General features: G+C 48.6%; 1 protein-coding gene across 1 annotated transcript; it reads right to left on the bottom strand.

The window, feature by feature from the left end:
- Window position 1: 1 nt before the first annotated feature.
- Window positions 2-27,822, bottom strand: ABHD12B (abhydrolase domain containing 12B). Its single transcript, XM_033162142.1, has 13 exons — window positions 27,681-27,822; window positions 19,087-19,220; window positions 17,177-17,279; window positions 16,903-17,022; window positions 16,361-16,391; window positions 15,903-15,948; window positions 15,682-15,811; window positions 14,099-14,136; window positions 11,996-12,078; window positions 8,122-8,204; window positions 5,654-5,732; window positions 2,592-2,716; window positions 2-122 (listed from the first exon to the last, which is right to left on the bottom strand). The coding sequence occupies exons 1-13, from the start codon at window positions 27,791-27,793 to the stop codon at window positions 98-100; spliced, it is 1,110 nt and encodes a 369-aa protein (XP_033018033.1). The 5' UTR covers window positions 27,794-27,822; the 3' UTR covers window positions 2-97.

Here is a 27,822-nt window from a genome sequence, read left to right as displayed (position 1 = left end):
CATGGCTCATTTTTATTATCTGTAGCAATTTGAAGTGAACAACGGCGCAGCTTTCCTCACGGGTGGCAGTGGCTGTTTTCTTCCTACGTTGCTGGTGTCACTTAACACTCTGGAGGAAGTTTCTGTTTGGGGACAGGAGGGAAACAAAGAGTTCATGATTTATATTCCTTCAACTAGGGGTCATGCCGAGTATCTACTTAGGCAGGGCTGTCTTATGCATATGCAGAGCCGGGGTGCAAAGATCCACTCGGCACCCCCCCCCCCCCGGCCAGGATGCCCAGTCCCAGGTGCACAGGGCAGAGACGGCTGGCCGCCTCAGCATCTCACTGGCTCGGTCGCCCCCAAACTCGCAGCTCAGAGCCGTCCATAGCAGAAGAGCCCATCGCAGCACTCCGACGGACGGGCGGGCTCTTCCCCGGACTCAACTCTCGGCCTGGCGCCCCTGAGAGCAGGGCTGGTGCGTCCATTTAGGCGAACTAGGCAATCACCTAGGGCGCCAAAATGGACGGGGCGCTGGCCAGGCTTGGGCGGGGGTGCGGGACGGGATAGCAGCAGCTTCTCTGCTGTAGCGGAGAGGTGCTGCTTGCCCCCTACACCACCACCACCACCTCCCGCTAAAGCAGGCTTGGGCGGGGGGCGGTGCGGGCGAGCAGCGGCTTCTCTGCTACAGCGGAGAAACCGCTGCTCGCCTCTCCACCCCCCCCCCACCTCCCGCGAAAGCAGGCTTTGGCAGGGAGGCGGGGAGGGGGCCCACAAGATTGGACTCGCCTAGGGCACCAGAAGCCCCAGCACCGGTCCTGCCTGAGAGCCCGGCACCCGGGTGCCCTGCACCCCTAGCGCCTATGGGTAAGACTGCCCTGTACTTAGGCTGTCCTTAGGCTGGGACAGAGTTTCCCAAACTTGGGTCTCCAGCTGTTTCTGGACTACGACTCCCATCATCCATGGCCACGGGACTTGTTAGTTAGGGATGGTGGGTGTTGTAGTCCCAAGTTTGGTAAACCCTGGTGCAACATTTGGGCAGAAGAGTACACTCTGAGGGTGTGGGTGCACATATATGCCATTTCAGTAAATATGGAAGGTGCGTTTGTTTTAAATTGGGGGAAGTGAACCATTTGCAGTGGACCAGTCGCTTCTCCCCATTATACCTAGGTCAAGTGTAGCCAATGTGGTTTCTTCTGTCTTATACTGGACTACAATATAACACAGGGGAAGCCACATTAGCTGTGCAGGAGCTGCCCGGCCACTGAAAGCCACCTCTGACCGCAGGCCCAATCAGAATAACGATTTATTATTTATACCCCACCCATCTGGCTGGGTTTCGCCAGCCACTCTGGGCAGCTTCCGACAAAAGATTAAAAATACATTAAAACAGAGGTTGCCTAACCACGGGCCGGATATGGCCCACCAAGCTCGTTAATCTGGCCCGCGAACCATGCCGACCCTGCTGCCCACTCGGTCAGTCCCCGCGCTAAACAGGCGCAGCGGGGAGGCCTCGCCGCACAGAGACTTGCTTCCGCGACGCGGCACGGCTTCTGATTGGCTGCAGGAAGCTCCAATCAAAAGCAGCGGATGCCTCTGGACACCGCCCCTTCCTTCCTGCTGTGGTGGCCGAGCGAGAAGGAAGCGGCAGTGGCACGGAGGCTGCCTCTGCCGCCCAGGCCATTGGCATGGACTCTGCACCCCGCCGAGACAGAGGACGTCAACACTGCCGAAGACGAGGCATCATCGGCGTGAGTGGGCGGTGTGTGTGCACTTTGGGGAGGGGGTGGGTCCGTCTGGCCCCCCACAAGGTCTGAGGGACAGTGGACCGGCCCCCTGCTGAAAAAGTTTGCTGACCCCTGCATTAAAACATCAGACATTAAAAGCTTCCCTAAACGGGGCTGCCTTCAGATGTCTTCTAAAGTCAGATAGTTGTTTATTTCCTTGACATCTGATGGGAGGGCGTTCCACAGGGCGGGCGCCACTACCGAGAAGGCCCCTGGTTCCCTGTAGCTTCACTTTTCGCAGAGAGGGAACTGCCAGAAGGCCCTTAGTGTCTGGGGTGGACAATGGGGGTGGAGATGCTCCTTCAGGTATACTGGGCCAAGGCCGTTTAGGGCTTTCAAGGTCAGCACCAACACATTGAATTGTGCTCGGAAACATACTGGGAGCCAATGTAGGTCTTTCAAGACCGGTGTTATGTCTTGACATAACAGGCCCAAGTGCTGCTGTGGCACTTATGCATGTTCTCCTTGGTCATGCAATGATCTGCCTGCCATACTGATTTCTGCAATGATCACGGAGTTATTTTAAAAAAATACTGAGGTTATACTGCAAATGGGCAGGAGAGTTGGACAGTCTCTCTCATCAAGGTGCAGGAGCAGTGAAGAACGGGGCCTCCCTGGTTGCAAAGAGCCAAGGCAAATAGCCTGGGCTAAATGCTGCTTCTTGGGCTTCCAGCACAGCAAATTTGCGCGTCCCCCTCTCTGCTGGAGCAGGCAGCTGCGTGAGCCCAGCTCCCTAATGCATCCCAGCCCTCAAAGTGTCAAAGGGAAATCAGAGGTCTGGGACCCCATTCTGCAAAAGTGTTGCTCTTCCTTCCGCCCACTTACTTCAGGATGCCGGCAATATCTGGGTGGTAAGAAATGCAATCGTGTCCTAAGCCCATAGCAGAAGGTAAAGTAATAAACATGACGTTCTCTTTCTTCTCCGAGGCATTGTATGCAATCTCAAAGAGCTGTAAGGGAACGAATGAGACAGGTTGCAGCATCTGGAGTTTCTGAGTTTCATAAAATCTTGGAGATGGAAGGGTTCCCCAGGGTCATCTAGTCCTGGGGTTGGCAACCTAAGGCCCATGGGCCGGTTGCGACCCACAAGGCTTGTCTAACCGGCCCATGGTGACCCCTGCCACCACCACCCCAGTCGCCCTCTCTCTTAGTGGCGTGGGGACCGACTTCCAGGTTGATGGTGCCTGTGTGCATGCACATGGGCGCTCCTCCGACCCAGAAGAGCTCACAGGTGCACACGCTCCGGCCCATCCTCCGACAGACAGAGCGTAAACCAGCCCATCCTCGGATAAGGTTGCCGACCTCTGATCTAGTCCAACCCCCTGCAATGCTGGAATCTCAGCTAAAGCAACCAGGACAGATGGCCATCCAGCCTCTGCTTAAAAACCTCCAAGGAAGGAGAGTCCACCACCTCTCGCGGGAGTCTGACAGTAAGAGCTGTTTGACAGCTGAACAAAGTTTTTCTGAATGCCTGGTCGGAATCTCCTTTCTTGCAACTTGAAGCCGTTGGTTCGAATCCTACCCTCCAGAGCGGAAGAAAGCAAGCATGCTCCCACCCTTAAAATATTTGAAGATGGCCATCGTATCTCTTCTCAGTCTCCTCTTTTCCAGCCTAAACATACCCAGCTCCTTCAACCCTTCCTCATAAGGTTTGGTTTCCAGACACTTGATCATTTTGGCTGCCCTCTTCTGCACAGGTTTCAACTTGTCAACATCCTTCTCAACTTGTGGTGCCCAGAATTGGATGCAGTATTCCAGGTGTGGTCTGACTAAGGCAGAATAGAGTAGTACTATTACTTTCCTTGATCTGGACACTAGACTTCTGTTGATGCAGCCTAGAATAGCATTAGCTTTGATTTTCCTGCTGCATCACACTGTTGACTCATGTTCACTAAGTCCCCTGGATCCATTTCACATGTACTGCTAGTAAGCCTGGTGTCCCCCATCCTATATCTGTGTATCTGGTTCTTCCTGCCTAAGTACAGAACCTGACATTTGTCCTTCTTGAAATTCATTTTGTTAGCTTATGCCCAGGTCTCCAATCTGTTGAGGTCATTTTGAATTCTGATTCTGTCTTCTGTGGCATTAGCAACCCCTCCCAGTTCGGTGTCATCTGCAAATTGGATGACCACCCCCTCAATTCCGTCATCCAAGTCATTTATAAAGATGTTGAAAAACAACGGGCCCAGGACAGAACCCTGCGACACCCCACTTGTCACTTTTTTTCAGGATGACAAGGGAACCATTAACTGCAATACATACCGTATTTTTCGCTCCATAAGACACACTTTTTCCCTCCTAAAAAGTATGGGGAAATATCTGTGCGTCTTATGGAGCGAATGGTGGTCCCTGGAGCTGAATTGCCCAGGGGCCAAAAGAGGATCATGCTTTTTATTTTACAAAGAGAAAAGGTGGTGTTGAAAGGACCCCGCTCAGCAGCTGATCAGCAAGAGATCGGGAGAGAGATAAGAGTCCCGGCTCCCTTTCAGCCCCGCCCTCCTTTGTTGAATGTGCTGCAGAGGGAGGTTGTTTGTTTCCCCAGCGACATGTGACTGGCTGATTAGATTATCTGTCTGGAAACTGTAGAAAAGGCTCCCTTTCCTTTAGAAGCTGCAGAAATGTGAGTTGAACCCCATAAAAATGGGGATTTTCCTCTTTGCTTTTCCCCCTTTGCAAAAGGAGCTTTGCTTTTCCCCCTTTGCAAAAAAAGCTGCAAAACTTTTAGCTGATCCTAAAAAAACAGGGTTTTTCCCTTGGCAAAAAAAGCTGCAAAACTTTTAGCTGATCCTCAAAAAACCCAGGGCTTTTCCCTTTGCAAAAAAAGCTACAAAACTTTTAGTTGATCTTCAAAAAAACAGAGCTTTTAGAGGAGGAAAACCAGAAAAATATTCCCCCCCCCTTCTTTCCTCCTCTAAGAACGAGGTGCGCCCTATGGAGCGAAAAATACCACGTAAAAAGATCAAATTGAGAAACAGAGACACACAACTTGGGAATTTTTTTTTATCATGGTTTTATCCCACAAAGTTTATGGTGGCTTCTAAAGGTTCTCCTCCCTTTCCCTCATTTTATCCTTTCAACAGCCCTGTGAGGTAGGTTAGGGCTGAGAGAACTCGCAGTGGCGCTCAGCACGTTTTGTGAGCTGGGATTGGAAACAGCCTCATCGCCATCCCTCCTGCAAAACGACACCTTGCGTTGCAAGGCGAGGCATCGGCCTGTGGTTTCATTTCCACTGTCGAAATCCCCCACCTCCGACTTGGCCCTGGCATAAAGCTTCTAGTGCCACCATTCTTCAAGAGGTTCAAAGCATTTTGCAGCATTAAAAATAATAATAATTATATGTCAACAACGCATTTACCACTCCCTCTCAAAATGAGCACCCTGGTCCCTCTGAAATAAATGCAGGATGCTTTGAATGTTAAAGAAATGACTAAGCAACAAGGAATGGTGTTGCAAAGGATGTTTTAAAGCAGCGCATGGGGACCAGTCGCCCTATGGCTGTTGGATTGCAACTTCCGTCAGCCCCAGCCATCGTAGCCCAGAGCCAGGGATGATGGGAATTATAGTCCAGCAACCCCAGGAGGGCCAAAGCTTCCCTAGCCCAGTTTGAATGTGTAACCTACCTTGCATTTGCAGCCCTAGAATGGCAGTGACGAATAGTCGCTCGCCTAGGACGAGGAGAGCTGTGTCCCCAGGTGACCAAACAAGGAGCCTTTTGTAATTGTGAAAATAATCCATAGTTCTGCCCCCACCCAGCCCCCACCCCACTCCACCATTTTACTGGCTAAGTGAGCAGGTAACCATGGAGGCTTCTTTCCAAGGCTACACGGCCTTCCCACTTTTAAAAGAAACGAAGAAAGAAGATTAGAAGAGTACAAAGGCTTGGTTACCTTTCTTCCTTGCTGTATTGGTATGATCGCATCATCTTCTGAATGTATGATCAGGATAGGACTGGACAACACTTGGACACTGCAGATGGAGACAGAGTTCAATGAACCCCACCAAGCATTTGGTTATTCTGGTTTTATCCTGCATCTTTGGCCACACCCTGGCCCCCAAAGTGATTGGGAAAATTAGAACACTTATATGATTAAATTTATATATCACCCTTCATCTGAAAATTGCAAAATAGTTTACAAAATAGGTGGAACTTTAGTCGAGAAGCTGGTTAAATCAATTAAATTTTTAAAAAAAGTTTATAAGCAAGTATCATAATTTGGCTTTAGATGTGATGTAGAACAATCTAGATGTAGAACAGCGGGTGGCGCTGTGGGTTAAACCACAGAGCCTAGGGCTTGGCGATCAGAAGGTCAGCGGTTCGAATCCCCGCCATGGGGTGAGCTCCCGTTGCTCGGTCCCAGCTCCTGCCCACCTAGCAGTTTGAAAGCACATCAGAGTGAAAGTAGATAAATAGTTACTGCTCCGGCGGGAAGGTAAACAGTGTTTCCGTGCGCTGCTCTGGTTCGCCAGAAGCGGCTTAGTCATGCTAGCCACATGACCCGGAAGCTGTCTGCGGACAAACGCCGGCTCCCTCGGCCTATAGAGCGAGATGAGCACCACAACCCCAGAGTCGGACACAACTGGACCTAATGGTCAGGGGTCCCTTTACCTAGACCAGGGGTAGCCAACTCCCAAGAGACTGTGATCTACTTACAGAGTTAAAAACTGGCAGTGATCTACCCTTTGGGGGGGGGGTTCAGGTCAAAGTTGTTGAGCTTTCTTGGGGGGGAGCCCTGTTTTGGGGGGATGCAGGGCAAAAAAATTGAGATACCTGTTGGACGTGCCTGACCTAGAACAATCTTAGAAGAGGCATTCTTCTATTATTATATTTTTAAGTGTGAGGCCAGCTACAAAGCATTTCCTGATGGCCCGAAGGCTAACATTCTCCTTTCCCTTCCTCCCGCACAACAAACACTCTGTGAGGTGAGTGGGGCTGAGAGACTTCAGAGAAGTGGGACTAGCCCAAATTCACCCAGCAGCTGCATGTGGAGGAGCGGAGACGCGAACCCGGTTCACCAGATTAGGAGTCTACCGCTCTTAACCACTACACCACACTGGCTCTCCAGTGGGGTGACGACCAAGGGTGAATGCTGACCCCAAAACAGTTCCCCTACCTGAGCCTTAAGGATGCTGCCTCCCAAATTAAATTGCAGTTTTTAGTTATTTAAGAAAATTTGAGTGCCACTTGATGGTAACAAAACCTCAAAATGGTTTACCAAAAATCTAATTAAAAATATATATATATCCATAAAGGACAGTTTAAAAAACATTCAAACACTAATTAAAACCAACAATAACCTTAAAAACACACATGTAACTTCCACATGTCTGGATAGACTTGCCTAAACGAAAAGGTTTATAAGCAGGGAGTTCCAAAGTGTAGCTGCCACCACACTAAATGTGTACAACAAGTATTATGCAGCGCGTATAAGGCTGCCAGATCAAAGCAGTTGAGAAGGCACATGTGCAGGACAAAATACTCCATAATGTAGAATGTTGATGGATGTTTTAATCTTTTTTTAATTTTATTGCCGATCTTCTCTTTCGAATGTTTTAAAGAGTTGTTTTCACTGAACAGCCAGTGGTTGCAGTGTTGGAGACCAGGGTTCGAATCTCACCACTCAGCCATGAAGCTCACTGACCTTGGGCCAGCCACCATCTCTTAGCCTAACCTGCCTTGCAGGGTTGTTGTGAGGATGAAATGGGAAGGAGAATAATAATAATAATAATAATAATAATAATAATAATAATAATAATAATAATAAATTTTTATTTCTACCCTGCCCTTCCCAGACCAAAGACAGGGCTCAGGACGGCTAACAACAAATGCAAGACAATAATTAAAACAACTTAAAAAACAGCATGAAAACAAACATCAGTGGGATCCCCAGGGCTAACTGGCCAGGTTAGTCATGCTAGGCCAGTAGGGAGACCAGGGAGGAATTTTAATGTAGGGAACCACGTGCACCGACTTGAGATCCTTGGAAGATAGAGGTGGCATATCAATGTCAATTATTATTATTATTATTATTATTATTATTATTATTATTATTATTATTATTATTATTATTTGTACCCCGTCCATCTGGCTGGATTTCCCCAGCCACTATGGGCGGCTTCCAACAAAAATCAAATACATTAAAATATCACACATTAAAAGCTTCCTTCTGCCTTCAGATGATAATATTTTCTCTTTAAACCGCTTTAAGGGTTTGGCTTTGTTTTTCCAATTAAGCAATGCATGCCTTTTATGAAACAAAAAATACACCAGTTTTGCTCAAGTGTACACAGACTTCTACAGGGACACATGCCCCAAACAGAACCACCTCACTGCCACCTTGGCACCCTTCGGACTCACTTTTTGTCGTTTGGGAAGTACATTTCTGCGAGGGCCATCGAATCTAAGATCAGATACTCAAAGCCAGGAAACTTGCGGTAGATCTGTTTCGAGAAAGTGTGGGTGACTCGTTAGAAGAAGTCGCAGCGGAACAGAGAGCCTGAAAAAAGGTGGGCCTTTTCCATGGATGGAAAATGCCTTTGTGCAATTGCCCCAGTAAATGTGTCAGCAAAGCACACATATGTGTGGGGCAGGGTGGGTCTATATTGCTGCAATATCAATGGCGAGAGGAGTCTAGGTTCCAAATATAATGTACAGGTGAAACTCGAAAAATTAGAATACCGTGGAAAAGTCCATTTATGTAAGCAATTCTTTTCATTAGCTACTGGAGTTTAACATATGAGATAGACTCATGACATGCAAAGCGAGATATGTCAAGCCTTTATTTGTTATAATTGTGATGATTATGGCGCACAGCTGATGAAAAGTTGAAATTGTGAATTTGGGGTTCTCATGAGCTGTTCGCTCTAATCATCACAATTATAACAAATAAAGGCTGGACATATCTCGCTTTGCATGTCACGAGTCTTTCTCATATATTAGTTTCACCTTTTAAGTTGAATTACTGAAAGAAATGAACCTATCCACGATATTCTAATTTTTCGAGTTTCACCTGTACTTACTGGCTGGCCAAGGATTTAGGTCAGGGGTTGGCAAGGTTTACCTTGCCTGGGCCAGTTCACTCCAGCGGAGATTCCTCTGTGGGCCAGATCATGACTGCCCAGACACGATTTCCGGCACTGTGGAAGCGAGTACCCGCGCCGCGCTGTGCCGGATTAGCGCAGCGCACAGGGACTCACTGAGCAGGTGGCTCGGTTCAGGGGCGGCTCACGGGCCGGTTAAATGACCCCTGTGGGCCGCTTGTGGCCCATGGGCCTTAGGTTGCCGACCCCTGATTTAGGATTTTCCCCAATGGTAATTACATTTGATGGTCCAGAAAAGGCATCATCATTGTTTTTAATTAACGCACACAGTTTGGGAAGCACATAAACCAATGGCACAAAGGCACAATAATTAAAACACACACACACACAGCATAATTAAAACACACAACAAAGCTGGCATATAAATGCCCATGAAAAGACAGACTCATTAAAACAGCACAGCAATGAAAACACGAAGTGCAGATTGAGAGATCAAGGCAATGCCTGTGTAAACAGACACCTCCCAAGAAGCTGGCAAGTCACCACATTCGATGGGGAGTCTTGCATTTCAGGACGTTCCAGCACCATTCGGAGCAACTGGTATTTGTTTTTTGTTTTTTATAAAGAATTTATTGGTTTTCTTCATAACAAAGAATAATCCAACACCAACACCAACATTAACCCAGACACCCACCCACCCACAATTATATCCAAACAAATACAAACATACCAAAGATTCTTTTTCTTATTCAAATACTAAAAAAAAAAATTCTTGTTCCGAATCTTTAACAGTGACTTCCCCTGCCTTCTCTCCTTCGGTTTCAATTCCAAATTCTACTTTAATAACTTCATCTCTCAAAAAATTAAATTCATTTAAAAATTTTAAACTAAACATTCTTCTTAAGTTCTTATTTTTTAGTTTACAATAATATCTCACTTCTTATCTTGGATAAAATCACATCATATTGTAACTTCATAGTAGTTAATAACAAAATTCCATATCTTAACATATTATTCTTAAAACAAATCATAACAAATATCTTCTTTCTCTTAAACTGCTGCTAATAACATAAAAATCAAAATATCCCTTTTCTAATTCAAAAAAGACTTAAAATCTTAACACACCGGCTTCAGGATACCATAATCAATCATTTATGTTTAACCCTTAATACAATTCACCCTATCCCCCTTCTAGCCATTGTCCTTCTCCACCTTACTCCGGAACCACTCCTCAAATTGTCCTCTTTTCTTTTAAGTCCACAGATCCAAACACAGTCCATAACTGTCCTTGCATCGGGCATCAGGGTACACAGTTCCTCTTCTTCCAGCTTCTCCGGTTCTATGTTGCATTCTTCTTTTGTTTGTAGACATCTTAATTCTTTGCCCATCACTCCCGAGCTCTCACCTCGAGGGTTGGATATAACAATCTTCTCCGTCCCGGGTCTGCCACCCCCAAAGGACGTTTCTTTTCCCCGGAGTCGCCAAGCCATTTCACTCTGTTCTTCAATCATCCCCTTCAGCTCTTTGCTAAGGCTCTCTTCCATTGTATCAATAACCTGAAAGGTCTCCTCTGTGGGAAGCACATTTTTCTTCATGTCCCAGTTCAAGACCGTCAGTTTCTGGTTAAGCAGTTCCAGTCTCAAAAAAATAATCCTTTGTTCATCAGTTAATCCAGAGTTCATAACAAGCTCAAAGACAGAGCCCAACATGGTAGAAGCGGGCATAGGTGTCAAATTTCAGTTTCTATTTCAGTGTTTTTCCATCTTAATGCCAGTAGTTTTCCACTCCAACTTAGACTTTCGCAGCCATTTTCCCTGAAACCAGGGCGCAAAGACCATAACTTTAAGAAGAGATATTCTCCATCATCTTACTCCCCATAGGGAGATCTAAATAGTCTCACTTGTCAAAAGATCAGAACATTGTAACCATCATTGTAACAGCAGTCTATCAAAACAGTTATTTTCTTGCCACCGAAGGGAGGGGGGCAGGCTTCCTTTCCATGATGCCTCCCGGATCGTTAAAAAGTCCAAAAAATAAGTTCAATCCAGTACTCACAACCACCGGGCTTCCCTTTTTCCTTCTTCTTCAGGGAGAACGATAACGCGGACCACGGAGCAACTGGTATTTGGAGGCATGCTGCCTCCAACGCAAGACGGATGAAAGAAGAAGGAGAAGAAGAGAAGAAGAGTTTGGATTTGATATCCCGCTTTATCCCTACCCGAAGGAGTCTCAAAGCAGCTAACATTCTCCTTTCCCTTCCTCCCCCACAACAAACACTCTGTGAGGTGAGTGGGGCTGAGAGACTTCAGAGAAGTGTGACTAGCCCAATGTTACCCAGCAGCTGCATGTGGAGAAGCGGGGATGCAAACCCGGTTCACCAGACTACGAGTCTACCGCTCTTAACCACTACACCACACTGGCTTTCATAGATAGATAGACAGATAGACAGATAGACAGATAGATGAAGAGTTTGGATTTGATATCCCGCTTTATCACTACCCGAAGGAGTCTCAAAGCGGCTAACATTCTCCTTTCCCTTCCTCCCCCACAACAAACACTCTGTGAGGTGAGTGGGGCTGAGAGACTTCAGAGAAGTGTGACTAGCCCAAGGTCACCCAGCAGCTGCATGTGGAAGAGCGGGGACGCGAACCCGGTTCCCCGGATTACGAGTCCACCGCTCTTAACCACTACACCACACTGGCTCTCTTCACGCAGCACTGTCCTTCTTCATGCAGCACTGTGGAACTCACTGCTGCAGGAGGCAGTGGTGGCGACCAACTTAGAGGTCTTTCAAAGAGGACGGGACAAATTCATGGGGCAGAAGGCTATCATCAGCTGCTAGCCACAATGGCTATCCTCTGGTCAAAGGCAGCAATGCTTCTAAATACCAGTTGCTGGAACCCGCAGGATCCTTGCGCTCGGATCCTGCTTATGTGTTTCCCATTGGGGCATCTGGTTGGCCCTGTGAGAACAGGATGCTAGACTAGTCGGGCCAATGACCTGATCTAGCCAGCCTATTGTCATGTTACATTTTACTTTTGCTCAAGGTGCACTTAGAGGCCGCTTTTGACTCTTGGGGCCGAAGTCCCCCACCCCGGTCAAACAGAATAGAAATTAAAATCACTTGCCAATTGGCAAGCTGTTTCAGTGGCACCGGGGGGGGGGTTCGAAAGAAGAGCACAAAATCTTACTTTTGTAATGGGGATGGTGGCAGCTGCATCCCGGATGTTGGTGTAAGGAGCCTCGAGAACCAGCGCGTCGACAATGGTTCCATCTGCAGGGGGAAGAGGTGGGAATTAGGAAATTAAACGCAATTCTGGGCTGCATCGACAGAAGTCGAGTGTCCAGATCAAGGAAAGTCACAGTCCTGCCCGATTCTGCCTTGGTCAGACCACACCTGTAGAACTGGGTCCAATTCTGGGCGCCACAATTTAAGACGGTTGTTGACAAGCTGGAACGTGTGCAGAGGAGGGCGACCAAGATGATCAAGGGTCTGAAAATTAAGCCTCAAGCTTAATGACAAGAAAGGAGATTCCTACTAAACTTTAAGAAGACCTCCAAAGAAGGAGACTCCACCAAAACTCCTTGGCAGCAAATTCCACTGTCCAACAGCTCTTACTGTCAGGAAGTTCTTCCTAATGCTTAGGTGGAATCTTATTTCTTGTAGTTTGAATCCATTGCTCCGTGTCCACTTCTCTGGAGCAGCAGAAAACAACCTTTCTCCCTCCTCTATATGACATTCTTTGATATATTTGAACATGGCTATCATATCACCCCTTAACCTTCTCTTCTCCATGCTAAACATACCCAGCTCCCAAAGCCGTTCCTCATAAGGCATTGTTTCCAGGCCTTGGACCATTTTGGTTGCCCTCCTCTGGACACGTTCCAGCTTGTCAGTATCCTTCTTGAACTGTGGTGCCCAGAACTGGACACAGGATTCCAGGTGAGGTCTGACCAGAGCGGAATACAGTGGTACTATTACTTCCCTTTATCTAGATGCTATACTCCTATTGATGCAGCCCAGAATTGCATTGGCTTTTTTAGCTGCTGCATCACACTGTCGACTCATGTCAAGTTTATGGTCTACCAAGACTCCTAGATCCTAGAGAAGGAGCCCTGTTAGCCCGCCAGAACAATGCAAAGCAGATTCCAACAAAATGGAGCCGTGTTTGATTTCTGCCGACACAAATCATTGCAGGGTTGCAATCTACACACCCACACCCACACCCGCAATGCAGGAATTGCAGCTCGGAATCACATGTTGAGTTCCACTCTCATCCCATCTTTCTGGGGCTTCTCAGCTTCCTCACCACCCCAGTCTCTTTCAACCCCTATAGACCTACGGGCAAACTATATGCAGTTGTGAGTGATGGGCATTGGGAAAGTACATAGTAATGGCGTCAGGAATGAGGATTCAGCGGACGTAGGGGAGAAAGTGAGGAGGGGACCCAGTTGACTTGTCATTTGTGTTGACAGCCTCTCACTTGAAGTCATACGCAAACAGATCGAGCAAGCGAGCCTTGGCACATATTTACATGAGTGGGCTCCCCGAAACCTGATGCTCAGTTAGACCACATCCAGAGGGCCATTTTCGAAATGGGGGGGGGCGCGGATTTTGGTGTGAGTTCTGCGATTTGCGCGGGAAAGGAACTGGCCCTCTGCACTGCAGTTCCTATGGTTTTCCCAGTAGTGATGTATGGAAGTGAGAGCTGGGCCATAAAGAAGGCTGATCGCCGAAGAATTGATGGTTTTGAATTATGGTGCTGGAGGAGACTCTTGAGAGTCCCATGGACTGCAAGAAGATCAAACCTATATCCATTCTGAAGGAAATCAGCCCTGAGTGCTCCAATACTTTGGCCACCTCATGAGAAGAGAGACACCCTTGAGGAATTTCTGAACTGTTCCGTGTCCACTGAAATGGATTTCAGGGCCAAATCTGTGGCTCCCCCCCCCCTGATTTGCTCACCCTAACTATGCAAAAGCCAATCCCCTCACTTCCAGGAGGAAAAGGTTTAATAACCCTGTAGCACAGGCCATTTCCTACACCCCAAAGCGCATCCGGGCTCTCTCTAATCTGTAGCTCAGTGGCAGAGGATCTGCCTTGGCTGCAGAAGGTTGTAGGTTCTATCCCCGGCATCTCCAAGTAGAATTTAGGAACAGTTCCCTTGTCTGAAATGCTGGAGAGCTGCTGCCAGTCAGTGGGGACAGCACTTTGCAGCTTCCTATGTAACCACAACCAGGCCCCCTTGGATTGTGAGGCCGTGACCCTTCCACACACAGATATTCATAATTACCTTTTTCTTTCAGCCTCCTAGCAGTGTTGGTAGCAATTCTGCAGGGAAACAGGAAAGAGGGATATTGTCACATCACAGGCCCAGAAGATCACTCCTGGATCAGGCCAATGACCCATTGAGCCTGACATCCTGTTCTCACAGGGACCGGCCATCACAATTATTATTACTATTATTATTATTATTATTATTATTATTATTATTATTATTATTACCCTGCCCATCTGGCTTGTTTTTCCCCAGCCACTCTGGGCAGCTTCCAACAAAAGTTTAAAAATACATTGAAACATCAGTCATTTAAAACTTCCCTAAACAGGGCTGCCTTCAGATGTCTTCTAAACGTCATATAGCTGTTTATTTCTTTGACATCTGATGGGAGGGCATTCTAGAGGGCGGGCGCCACTACCGAGAAGGCCCTCTGCCTGGTTCCCTGTAACCTCACTTCTCGCAGTGAGGAAACCGCCAGAGGGCCCTCGGAGGTGGACTTCAGTGTCCGGGCTGAACGATGGAGGAGGAGCCACCAGCCATTGAAGCCACGCTGCTGCCTTGTTTGGCTCCCCCCCCCCTAGTTCCTCCCATCGTTCTGGCGTCCCACGTACAACATGCGCAGGCTCCCCAATCTTCTGCTCAAGTTGGCGATTCTGGTCTTCAGCAATGTACAAAAGTGTCAGACACTTAGAGGCCACCACAGAGAAGGCCAGCTCCCCCTAGGCCACCACCCCCCAAGTCCCTGGGGGCAGAGAGATGACCAAGAAGGCCATCTCTGCTGATCTCAACAATCGAGAGGGTCTATTGAAAAAGAGAGTTTTAGCCCAAAATTTCAGGCCGGACCAGTCAGCTGAAAGGCATCTCAAGAGGCCACGGGGATTTTACCAAAAGGCAAATCGGCATGCAGCCTAAATACAGTGATTTGGGATTCTATGAAACTGAAATCTCCCAAGGCACGTCTGCCCATATGCGGGGGCCATTAAAGTCTTAAGATTTAGTGTCAGGAGTATAACGTATTCCTGGACACAGCAGAGTTAACCGCAGACTTTTCTGGAAGCTTCTGGCTGTTGTGTAATTAACTGGACAGCACAACGCAGGAACTCGGCAAACTCACTTGGATAACTATATACAGCATTTATTGAAACAACTAGTATCCATAAGTTACTATGTACAGACTTTACAAATAAAAGAAACAAAACATAAAATCTTTCCTCACTGTCTCTCTCTCTATACTGACCACTTTCACCTAACACAACCACACACTAACCACACAAGCTCTCACACAGAGCTCACTCTTTAGGAACTCATTGACCAATCACAGGTCGTTGCTAAGGGTCTAGAGAGAGAGCAGATCTGGGCTTTCTGCCAACTGGTAACTGCTTGAAGATAGACAGCTGAATTTCTGCACGTAGGCAATTTGAAATCTCTAACATAAAGCAGGTGTTATAACTGCAACCTTAAAGGAGGTTTGTACGCGAGGTGCATATTACACTGAAAGCGGGATTGATTAACTGCCCTGGCACCGTCGTGAGGACAAATCACCATGAATCCGCAACAAAGAGGGCGCCTGGAGACGGGGCTCAGAACATAAGACCTACCCAGTGCCCAGGGAATGTCCCCAGATGAGGACTGTGCTGTTACGGCTGCGGGCTTTGACCCAGTCGTAGACAAACAGGGTGTCCGCGGTGAAGCCGTTTTCGCTGGGGTGGCCGGTGGAGTCTGCGTAGCCTGGAGGGAGGCATCGGATGAAGGATCAGAGGAAAACACGTCAGCCGCAAGTCCCGCAAGACCCCGGCATTATTTGTGCGTCGGAACTTACCTCGGTAGTCAATAGACAGGACGTGGAAGCCGCCGTCAGTCATGGCCTGTTGAAGAAATGAGCCAAAACTTCAGAAACGGAAAGCTAAAAGGAAGACCTTCTTTGCGCAGTGCAGAGTTAAACTATGGAACTCACTGCCACAGGAGGCAGGGATGGCCAGCAACCTGGGGGGCTTCGAAAGAGGATTGGACAAATTTCGTGGGGGAGGGGGGGAAGAGGCCACGATGGATGGTCTGACTCCATAGTCAGAGGCAGCAATGGTTCTGAACACCAGTTGCTGGAAACCACAGGAAGGGAGAGGGCTCTTGTGTTCGAATCCTGCTTGCCTGCTTCCCACTGGGGCTTCTGCTTGGCCGCTATGAGAACAGGAGGGGGGACTCGGTGGGCCATTGGCCTGATCCAGCAGGCCCCTCTTATGTTCTTATTTTTAAAGGGAAAGAGGGAACATCACAACTTACCTTTACAAAACGAACTCTGTGACCTATCGCTCTGTAAGAGAGGTCAAAGACGAGAGCCAAGTGTTTAGTCATCGTCGCCGGTGATCAAAATTGCCCATTTGCTTATTTCCAGAATGACTCATAAACAGATCACAAGCCAGCCGTTAAAAGGCATGGTTTAAAGCAGGCATAGGCAAACTCCGGCCCTGCAGATGTTTGGGACTACAATTCCCATCATCCCTGACCACTGGTCCTGTTAGCTAGGGATGGTGGGAATTGTAGTCCCAAACATCTGGAGGGCCGGAGTTTGCCTATGCCAGTTTTAAAGTAGTTAAATGAGCAAGACTACTCAGGCTCACACCAGTCACAGGAGGGGGAATGGCGCCACCGGGATGCCCTTGGGCGTTGAACCTGGGACCATTCTGCATGCAGGGCAGATGTCCTGCACTAAGCTACAACCCTTCTGCCCCAACATCCGGACAAGGCATGCAGGAGAATAGCAACAGAGCAGGAGAATAATAGAGTACCGATGCTGCCTTTGTTCCTTTCAGTCTCAAACTCACCTGGTCCCCCCATTGCCATGGAGATAGATTATGATGGGATTATCGTCCGCCAGGGCCTCTTCGTACCAGCTGGGGCCCTTCCCCTCGGCCTCCTCCCGCATGTTGTCGGGCAAGGAGTGCCTAAGAGGAAAAGCAAAAGGAGCAAAGCCGATAAGCGCACGCAACCCAAGCATGCATGGTGCTTTGCAGATGCGGATCATCCTCAGCCCCAGATCAGAATGAGGGCGAGATCAGCACACAGCCCCTGCCAGACCAAGGGGGTGCCCTTACTCACCAAATTCCAAGAGTGATCCCCGGTTCGCAAGTGAGATAAAAGTTCCTCGTGTGATTCAGATATACTTCGGGCTTCTGGTAATCCACCCAAAGGGGGTAAACAACTGCAAAAGGAGTTCACTTTGGAAATTTGCTTCCTGCCAAAGGTCTCGCGTTCCCCATCATGCGCCCCCCAACACTTGTCAATGCCACACAATAGGCGGGCGAGGAGCATCTCTGCTTTATGACCTTGATTGAATGGGCAGCAAAACTAAACTACACGTGACATGGCAAAAGTGGACAGAGGGCAGTTTTCTTCCATCTCTCACAGCACTAGAACTTGTGGGCACCCAGAGGAGGATTCAGGACAGATGAAAGAAATGGCCTCCTCATTCACAGGGCACAGTTACACTGCGGAACCCCCTCCCACAAGAGGCAGGGGCGGCCACCAACTTGGTTGGCTTTAAAAGGAGACTGGAAACATTCACGGATGAGAGGGCTACTAGCAGACTCTTCTTAGGTTCTTAGTGCAGGTTATTCAAAGCGCTTTAATTCGCTCTGTCCAGGGCATCCTGGCAACTGAAATCATATAATCATAGAGTTGGAAGGGACCCATGAGGATCATCTAGTCCAACCCCCTGCAACACTGGAAAATGCAGCTGTCCCATGCGGGGGTCGAACCTGCAAACTTGGCATTATCAGAAGCAAGTGAGCTATCCAGTTATGGGTAGCTAAATGAGGGTAGGTATCCCCATCAACATCAACATAAAAAAACTAAGGTCATGGCCACTGGTCCCATCACCTCCTGGCAAATAGAAGGGGAAGAAATGGAGGCAGTGAGAGATTTTACTTTCTTGGGTTCCATGATCACTGCAGATGGTGACAGCAGTCACAAAATTAAAAGACACCTGCTTCTTGGGAGAAAAGCAATGACAAACCTAGACAGCATCTTAAAAGGCATAGACATCACCTTGCCGACAAAGGTCCGTATAGTTAAAGCTATGGTTTTCCCAGTAGTAATGTATGGAAGTGAGAGCTGGACCATAGAGAAGGCTGATCGCCGAAGAATTGATGCTTTTGAATTGTGGTGCTGGAGGAGACTCTTGAGAGTCCCATGGACTACAAAAAGATCAAACTTATCGATCCTTAAAGAAATCAGCCCTGAGTGCTCACTGGAAGGGCAGATCCTGAAGTTGAGGCTCCAGTGCTTTGGCCACCTCATGAGAAGAGAAGACTCCCTAGAAAAGACCCTGATGTTGGGAAAGATGGAGGGCACAAGGAGAAGGGGACGACAGAGGATGAGATGGTTGGACAGTGTTCTCGAAGCTACTGGCATGAGTTTGGCCAAACTGCGGGAGGCAGTGAAGGATAGGCGTGCCTGGCGTGCTCTGGTCCATGGGGTCACGAAGAGTCGGACACGACTGAACGACTGAAGAACAACAACAAAAATCCCCAACAGAATACTGTCAGCACACTCACCAAACTACCCTTCTCAGGATCTGGGGGATAAAATGATATCAAAGAGATATACGCTTGGAATTCAGGTATGACCCTCTCTCTCTCCTGGAGAGCTTCTGCCAGTCAGGGTAGCGCTAGATGGAACAATGTCCTGACTCAGCTTCCTATGTTCCTTTGCTCCCAAGACAAAAACCTGTTGAGATCTTCCTCTCCTGCAGGGATGACTCAGGCTGGCAAAGACCTTCCTATTCAGACAGGCCTTTGGAAACAGAAGTGAAGGAGATCTTGACCCCTGGGCAGCTGTCAGGGCAAACTGGCTTATCGGTAAGTTTGAGATAAAGACAATGCGGTTCGATACCAAGCAAACCCTGGATCAGCAATTGACTTCCAGAAGTTCAGCCAGCCTCTGGAGAAATCTTTGCCACGGCCCGTTTAGAGATCCCAACGCAGGCAATAAGCAAAGAGAATACTTACTGAAATTAAGAAAGACAAATTTTTGCAGCAGGAAAGGGAACGTGCGGATGATGAAGGGGATGGAGGCATACAAAATAAATACGTTCAGGAGCAGCGTCTTGATTTTACTGGCTTGGAACCAGTCCAGAAGCCCCCTAAAAGGTAAGGAGATAAAAAGACTTAAATGAACAAAGAAAGTACAGCGATCATTATTTCCATATTATTTTTATTTATTGGATTTCTATCCCCACCTTTCCTCCAAGAAACTCCAAGCAGCCAACCTAAGTTTTCCTCCTCCTCATTTAATCCCAGCAACAGCCCTGCGAGGTAGTTTTGGCTGAAATGTAGTGACTGATGAACCCACTGAGCTTCATGGCCGAGTGGGGGATTTGAACCCTGGTCTCCCAGGTCCTAGCCTGACGCTTTAACCACTTTGCCACACCAGCTCTTCTCGCAGTCCAGTGTTCAAACCTATCTGCATCTTACAACAGCCCTGTAAGGTAGGCCAATGAGAGAGTATTTCCGTATTGGAAATGGGAAGGCTCAGGACAAATGGATGCGGAATTCCTCACCCACTCTGACCAACAATAAGCGTGTATAACTGAATACGACCCTTTGGCCATTTCTATCTGGGCCTCCGGACTCTGCACATCCACACCCTCCTTGCAAGTTTTTGCCTGGCTGAACAGTCTGTCCCCTTGAACCCGATACCACCACCTTCTTTTTTAATTTAATCTTTGTTGATTTTAAATAATGCATCCATTCGCCACAAAAAAAGAAAGAGAAAACATGTCAAATACAAAAAAGAATGTTGCATATAAAATAAAGTTCTTCCATGCATTGAGACTTCCGTCTCCCTCAGTGTGGGTCCTTTGTTCGTGACTGGACCTAACGGTCAGGGGTACCTTGACTGCATATTGTATGACATTTAAAGGTAAAGGGACCCCTGACCGTTAGGTCAAGTCACAAACGACTCTGGGGTTGCAGTGCTCATCTTGCTCTATAGGCCGACGGAGCTGGCGTTTGTCCACAAACAGCTTCCAGGTCATGTGGCCAGCATGGCAAACCAGCAGTGCATGGAAATGCCGTTTACCTTCCCGCCGGAGCGGTACCTATTTATCTATTAGCACTTTGACGTGCTTTCGAACTGCTAGGTTGGCAGGAGCAGGGACTGAGCAACGGGAGCTCACCCTGTCGCGGGGATTCGAACCGCCGACCTTCCGATCGCCAAGCCCTAGGCTCAGAGGTTTCAACCACAGCGCCACCCACATCCCTTTGTATGACATTTAACTCATTATAAATTATCTATAATCTTTGTAGCAAATGGCAATGCAGAAGTTAATCAAAGCATGTCGAAGATTTCATATGGGAACAATGTTTCTTTAAATATAATCTGTATATATCCCATTCTTTGTTAAACTTTTGGTCTGCCTGGTTCCTAATTTTTCCTGTCATCTTTGCTAATTCTACATAGTCAAATAATTTCGCCTGCCATTCAATTTATTTGGTATTTTATCTCCCTTCCCACCATTTGGCTATCATCATTCTCGTGGCAATGGTTGCATACCCGAGACCTTCTAGGTCAGGGGTCTGCAACCTTTAAGACAAAAAGAGCCACTTGGACCCGTTTCCGAAGAGAGAAAAAAACTGGGAGCCGCAAAACCATTGCGGCCCACAAAAATATAAACACCCAGAAGCTCATAGCACAATTTAGACAGGTAATGAAGAGCAGGTAATGAAGGCAAAATGGCAAAATATCACGAAACACTCCCCCCCCAGCCAAACAACAAGCACTGTATTAAAGGAACCGTCCGAACGCCTGACGCTGCAGGGGGAAATCTAGAAGGGGAAATCCAACCCCCCCAGAATACTTCCGCCCCATGCCGCATGAACAGCACAGAAACCTCTTTCCCCCTTCTCTCATTGCACACACTTTGTAAACCAAGAAAATCTTTTTTTAAAAAAAACAATTTGGGAATCCAGTTGCGGTGAGGTAATAGCCCAGCTATTAAAGAACAATGTAGCTAATTCCAAGGCAACTGAATAACAAAGAGGCCAGCGATTAAGCTACAGTGCCTGGGGGGGAAAAGTCAAAGGGCAATTCTAAAATGCAGCAGGGTGACTTTTAAAACACAAAGTTTTTTACCCACCAAAAATGGTGACCTCCAATATGTCCCCAAACCACTGCCCAACATGGATGCAAGTACAGGCTCCAAGCACTATAAACACCCAGAAGCTTATAGCACAATTTAGACAGGTAATGAAGAGCAGGTAATGAAGGCAAAATGGCAAAATATCACGAAACGCTCCCCCCCCCCCGGCCAAACAACAAGCACTGTATTAAAGGAACCGTCCGAACGCCTGACGCTGCAGGGGCAAATCTAGAAGGGGAAATCCAACCCCCCAGAATACTTCCGCCCCATGAACAGCACAAATGCAACCCTAAAAGTTTAGCAAACCTATGCAAAAGCACACAGCATGCACACTTCCCCAATCACTATTGGCCAGCAGAGGGGCTGGGCAAGGCAGCTGAGAGGGGCTGAAGCAGGGGGCTGATCATGTCCCGCCTGCAGGCGCGGGAAAACATTCCTTCAGAATGGATAAAACCCTTCTTTCAGTCCATGGGACTCCCGCTTCTAGGGGGGGCAGGGAGCTTCTAGGGGGAGCCACTGCCCCCTCTTGCCGCCCCCCCCGTCGGTACGGCCATGCTCGGGCCCCTTTCGCCACGCTGCTTAAGGGAAGTCTCCTGCGCGCCCCTGAAACAGAGCCCAGGACTGGTCATCCCCTGAGCTTTTTCCCACGCCCATCTCATCCCGTTGGGCCGCCCTTAGCTGAACAGCCGGGCTTCCTTTTCCTTCCCAGACTGCCACGTGTCCTGGAGCCGGGCCCTTCCACTTTTTTAAAAGAGGGCTTCCCCCTCGCCCGCTGCCCCTGGCCCAGCCCGCAGCTGCCTCCTTACCTCGTCGAGTCGTCGCGCCTCGTTGAATCGCAGCAGCCAGCAGCTCCACCAGCAGCAGCCAAACACAAGCGCCGGGACAGGCACCAAGGAGGGAAGCTGCTGCGGTCTGCTGCTGCGCCTGCGCTGGCATGAAACGAGGCACGCATGAGCAGCACAGCCGCCGACAAGGTAGAGAAGTGGGTGGGCGCAGGCGGGCCAGCAGCGCGGCGCAGCGCCCCCTACATTTCGGCGCTAAACGCACCGGCCCTGCCCAGAGCCGCGGCAAAGGTGCAAAAGAGCCGCATGCGGCTCCGGAGCCGCAGGTTGCAGACCCCCGTTCTAGGTGGAAAGCAAGTGCAATGCCACTCAACTGCATCCCCTTCTCCTAAATCTGCCCCTCCAGTGCCACTCCTGCCGGAGGGCGATGTCACGAGACGGGGCCTTCTCAGTCGTGGCACCTCACCTGTGGAACTCCCGTCAGAGCAACATTCAGTCTGCCCTCAATGTCGAGATATTGAAGAGGAGGCCAGGGGCCGTTTTATTTGGCCAGGCATACGGACCACACAACAGATGTCAAATAGATAACCAACTACTGTATAGGACTTTTAGAAGACACCTGAAGGCAGGAAAGTTTTTTTACGTTGGTAGTTTTATAGTGGTTTTGTTGGGAGCTGCCCAGAGGGCCTGGAGCAATCCAGTCAAATTATTGTTGTTGTTCTTTTTATCGTCGTTGTTTGGTTTTAAATGACCTGTATAATTGTTTCCTTTATTTCTGCAGTTTGCTGCCTTGTGCTCTAAGTTGGACAGGCAAGATATTAAAGAGTTTTGTATAAACAAACAAAATAAATAAAATACGTATTTTCAGCATGGGGGGGGGGACGACCTGTTTTCTGGGACCTGAACCAATGGATCCAAATTACAAAAAGGGAGATTCCGACTAAACATCAGGAAGAACTTTCTGAGGGTAAGAGCTGTTTGACAGTAGAAAGGACTCCCATGAGAAGTGGTGTACTCTCTCCATCCTTGGGTGTTTTTAAATCAGAATCGGGGGGGGGGCAATCTGTCAGGGATGTTTTAGCTGAGATGAGATGAGCTTCAGGGTCCCTTCCAACTCTACAATTCTAATACTTTAGCTGCAATTATATTATTATTATTATTGTTATTGTTATTGTTATTGTTATTGTTATTGTTATTGTTATTATTTATGGTGCTGGAGGAGACTCTTGAGAGTCCCATGGACTGCAAGAAGATCAGACATCCATCCTTAAAGAAATCAGCCCTGAGTGCTCACTGGAAGGACAGATCCTGAAGCTGAGGCTCCAATCCTTTGGCCACCTCATGAGAAGAGAAGACTCCCTGGAAAAGACCCTGATGTTGGGAAAGATGGAGGGCACAAGGAGAAGGGAACGACAGAGGACAAGATGGTTGGACAGTGTTCTCGAAGCTACTGACATGAGTTTGGCCAAACTGCGAGAGGCAGTGAAGGATAGGCGTGCCTGGCGTACTCTGGTCCATGGGGTCACGAAGAGTTGGACACGACTGAACGACTGAACAACAATTATTTATATAACCCATCTGGGTGGGTTTCACCAGCCAAAATCCCTACATTGTAGAGGGTTGGGCTAGATTAGCCAACCACCTCCCTCCTCTGTCTTGCTTGATTTTTACACAAGAGATATGCAGATAATGCTCTTGGCTTCTGATGCAACAGTTGGCTCAGCAAAGGTCTGGGCCCACACATACCCCAGCTGATGAGCGATTTCGCTTTGGGGGTGCTTTGGCAAGGCATCAAAACACACCCAGCATCTCAACTTGCTGTGATGCAGCAACCCAGTAACAACTGCAATAGTCAGGTTCCAAACAAGCCGAACTCGGTTGAGTAACACCTGAGAACAACACCCCCAGAGCTCACATTGTCCTGGCTCCCTACCCTTAGGTAGTGGCGACACCACAAGCTCTGAAAAGCTGTCGAAGCACTTGCACACTCCCAGCATATTGCGACAGAGCCAGCTGTGGCAAGTGCCTATTGCCTAGTGCCAGTGCCGTCGCTCACACGTCTTCCTCTCTCATCCCTGGAGGCAGTTCTGCAGCTGTTCCCACCCTTTTGATTTACTAAAACAGCTACAGGCCGGCTGTCGTCTGAAACAGCAAGGGTTTTCGCGGGATAAAACCAAGACAAGAAAACAGCAGAATGTCACAGAGAATCCAAAACGTTGCTGAATTATTTACTTGGTTACAGTGCAAGATGCTTAGTGTGTGAATTGAGGGCCAGATCAGAGTGGCCTGGGAGTTTTATTATTTGTTTGTTTCTTATGTTTATATCAAGGCGGTGTACATGGTTCTCCTCACAACAATCCTGTGAGGTAGGTTAGGATGAGAGAAGGTGAATGGCCCAAGTTCATCCAATGCGCTTCATGGTTGAGGGGAGATTCGAAACCCAGAACCTCCAGGCCCCAGTCCAACACTATAGGGCCTGGAAAACCCACTCGGCCATGAAGCTCATTGGGTGACCTTGGGCCACCAGAAGACAACACCTCATTTTTTATTTTTTTTTAAATAAAAAGGTAGTGCAATGTCTCGTATTTTTCCATATAACATTTTTACAAATCAGTTTTGTTCTTGAGACATTAGGAAGAAAAGGGGGAGAGAGGTGGGTGGGATGGGGAGATAGGTGGGGTGACGGTGTTTTTTATTTTACTTAATATGAGTAGGGTTTGGTGCCAGCATTGTTTGTGTAGGTTCTCTGTTGTTCGCTTGTGCTCCTTTGGCAGTGAGAGAGGGTCGGGGTTGGCTGGCGTAAGGTGTGATTTGTTAATTTGTGGTTGGCTGTGGTGATCTTTGGTTTCCTGTGTGAATGGGGTGTGTGTGTGTTTTGGATCAGGTTAGCCATATTGATTTGTCTGCTGTCGGTAGATTTTTGTCGTTGTCTTGTTGGGCTGTGTGTGTGATGAAGGGGGACCATACCAGGGTGAAGGTGTCTTCTTCTGTTTGTCCCCCAGTCAGTTTCAGGTTACCTGGTTAGTTTTTCTAGTAGGGCCTGTTTCCCATACTACATGGTACCAATTGGTCCATGTTTGCTCCTGTCAGGTCTTTCCAGTGTGTGGTTATGATGTTTCTGGCCGCTGGGAGTAGGTGGGTTATGAGTTCTTTGTGGTGTAAGTGGGCATTATTGTCTTGGAAGATGTTTAGTAAGACCAATTCTGGGGTGGTTTCTAACACTTGCTTGGTTATTTTACATATTTCTCGTGTGGTTGTTGTCCAGAATGGTTGGATTTTGGGGCAATCCCACCACATGTGGAAGTATGTGCCTGTGGTAAACTGATCAGGTAAGCTGTGACTCCTGGCAGGCCCAGAAAGAAGTTGCTCATGAAGGCTAACTATTTTAATTACAGCTTATCACCTGGGCCTATCTGTAGGCAGATATTTCAGCATTAGGAATAGCCCTGGAGCCCAGCTCTGTGCGTTTATAGGGAGGCAGGAAAGCTGGGAGCAGGGAGATCATTTCGCACCCAGTCTGGCTTCTCTGAGGTGGAGGGCACAACAGTGAGAGGCTCCTGTAGGAACCTCAAACTTTTGTACGGCTGGAATGAAGGTCAAAGTGAACAAGACTTGGGCACCACAGTTCAAGAAAGATACTGACAAGCTGGAACGTGTCCAGAGGAGGGCAACCAAAATGGTCCAAGGCCTGGAAACGATGCCTTACGAGGAATGGCTTAGGGAGCTGGGTATGTTTAGGCTGGAGAAGAGAAGGTTAAGGGGTGATATGATAGCCATGTTCAAATATATCAAGGGATGTCATCTAGAGGAGGGAGAAAGGTTGTTGTTTTCTGCTGCTCCAGAGAAGTGGACGACAGGGCGATGGATTCAAATTACAAGAAAGAAGATTTCACCTAAACATTAGGAAGAACTTCCTGACAGTAAGAGCTGTTGGACCAGTGGGATTTGCTGCCAAGGAGTGTGGTTGAGTCTCCTGTTGGAGGTCTTTAAGCGGAGGCTTGACAGCCACCTGTCAGGAATGCTTTGATGGTGTTTCCTGCTTGGCAGGGGGTTGGACTGGATGGCCCTTGTGGTCTCTTCCAACTCTAGGATTCTAAGACTCTCTGTTGCTCCACCCACTTTTGCCTCTGGCCCCACCCACCTCAAGTATGTGGCCCCAGGAGGAATGTGGCCCTTGAAAAGGGTTTCCCCACTCCTGCTGTTAGAAACTTTGGGGTGCTGCTTCAGTGCCCAGACCAGCTTGGGGGGCTGATGCGCCTGCCACACACGCAGGTTGCAGGGTGGGGCCATGCAGTGGTATTGTTTTGCGCCAGAGTATGATCCACCAGGACCCCTGCCAGCCCCTCGAACCTTATCCCACTGCACAGACTGGAACAGGGGTTCACCTTCCCCTCTGCCACCACAGCAAACTCTGCGAGGCAGGATTAATTTTTTTTTACATATATAAGACACACACACTGCAGGGGAGGGTACCCAGAGCATGTGCAGAGTGCCCTGTCCATGCAACTGACTTGCCCCCCCCACAAAAAATGTCCCAATATTAACAGAAGGTCTCTATGCCAGATGCAGAAGACAGAAATGGGAGCCAGGCAGGAGGGCATGGAAGAACATAAATGCACTCTGCACAGTCTCAGAGGCATAGGGTTAGCTGAGTGCTAACCCTGAAAACCAGCCCTTGGCATGATTGTCCTCAATTTCCTAGCCCCAGAGTAGCAGGGGGCAAAGAGAAATAAGGAGGGGGCATTGCAAGGTACCATTGCAGAGCCCAGGCCACAAATAAAGGGTTAAAGGTAAAGGGACCCCTGACCATTAGGTCCAGTCGCCGACGACTCTGGGAATGTCCTGGTTTGGAAAGCTTGAATCACTGGCACCCATCCTGAAAGTTATTTAAAAGGCACAGGGTGCAACAGCCTAATCACATGCATGCTTACTCTGAAGCAATTCCCACAGCAATCAATGCACACTTACTCCCTAAAGCACTTTCCCCTAACCTGGCACTTCCGAGATGTTGCTAGACAACTGCTGCCAACATCCCTGACCAGCTAGAACCTGGGAGACCCAGGTTCAAATCCCCACTCTGCCCTGAAGCTCCTTCTCAGCCTACCCTACCCTGCAGGGTTGTTCGAAAGACTAAAGGAGGAAAAGGTGGGATAGAAATGTGACAAGCAATTCATTTTGGCCAGTTGCTGAATCCCGCCGGTCTTTCAGCTCTCCCTCTTGCAAACATCACCAAGCTCCCCGTTCCAAAACATCCCTTTTCAGGTCATCGCGCGCGCTCCATTCCCATTTTCAGCCTCTCTTGAAAACAAATGATGCTCAAAATGCATGTGACCTTATTTTGTTTGTTTGAGCGGGGTGGGTGGGTGGAGAGATAAAAACAAACCCCTTCTCCTCGCCAGCGCGTGATGACAAGCGGCAGCAAGAGAGCGAGGAAGCGAGGGGATGGGATGGCGGCCGGGCGCACGCGCGGCTGGAGGCGGGGAGCGCTCAGAGCCTCGCCGGGTGAAGATGCGCAGGTGCCCGGAGCGCGCAAAGTGGGACGACTTAGAATCCTCCTGGAATGGTAGCTTTGGAAGGGACCCCTGAAGGCCATCCAGTCCAACCCGCTGCAATGCAGACATCCCAACTCAAGCAACCTCTGCCTCCCGGGGATGGAGAGGCCACCAGCTCCCTGACTTACCCGGTAGGTTGCAGGGAGGCCCTCGCTGCAGACGCGGCCTGACCCATGTTGGAAGAGGCAGCGATCCCCTTGCCCTGCGCCCCCGAAGGCGCCTCCTGAGCGCGCCGCTTCATCGTTTGCCGCGCCGAGCCGCCTGCGGAAG

Source organism: Lacerta agilis, chromosome 1 (genome assembly GCF_009819535.1).
Source record: "Lacerta agilis isolate rLacAgi1 chromosome 1, rLacAgi1.pri, whole genome shotgun sequence".
Taxonomy (NCBI): domain Eukaryota; kingdom Metazoa; phylum Chordata; class Lepidosauria; order Squamata; family Lacertidae; genus Lacerta; species Lacerta agilis.
The sequence above is the reverse complement of the archived record's forward strand: the minus strand, read 5'-3'. Positions and strand labels throughout refer to the sequence as shown.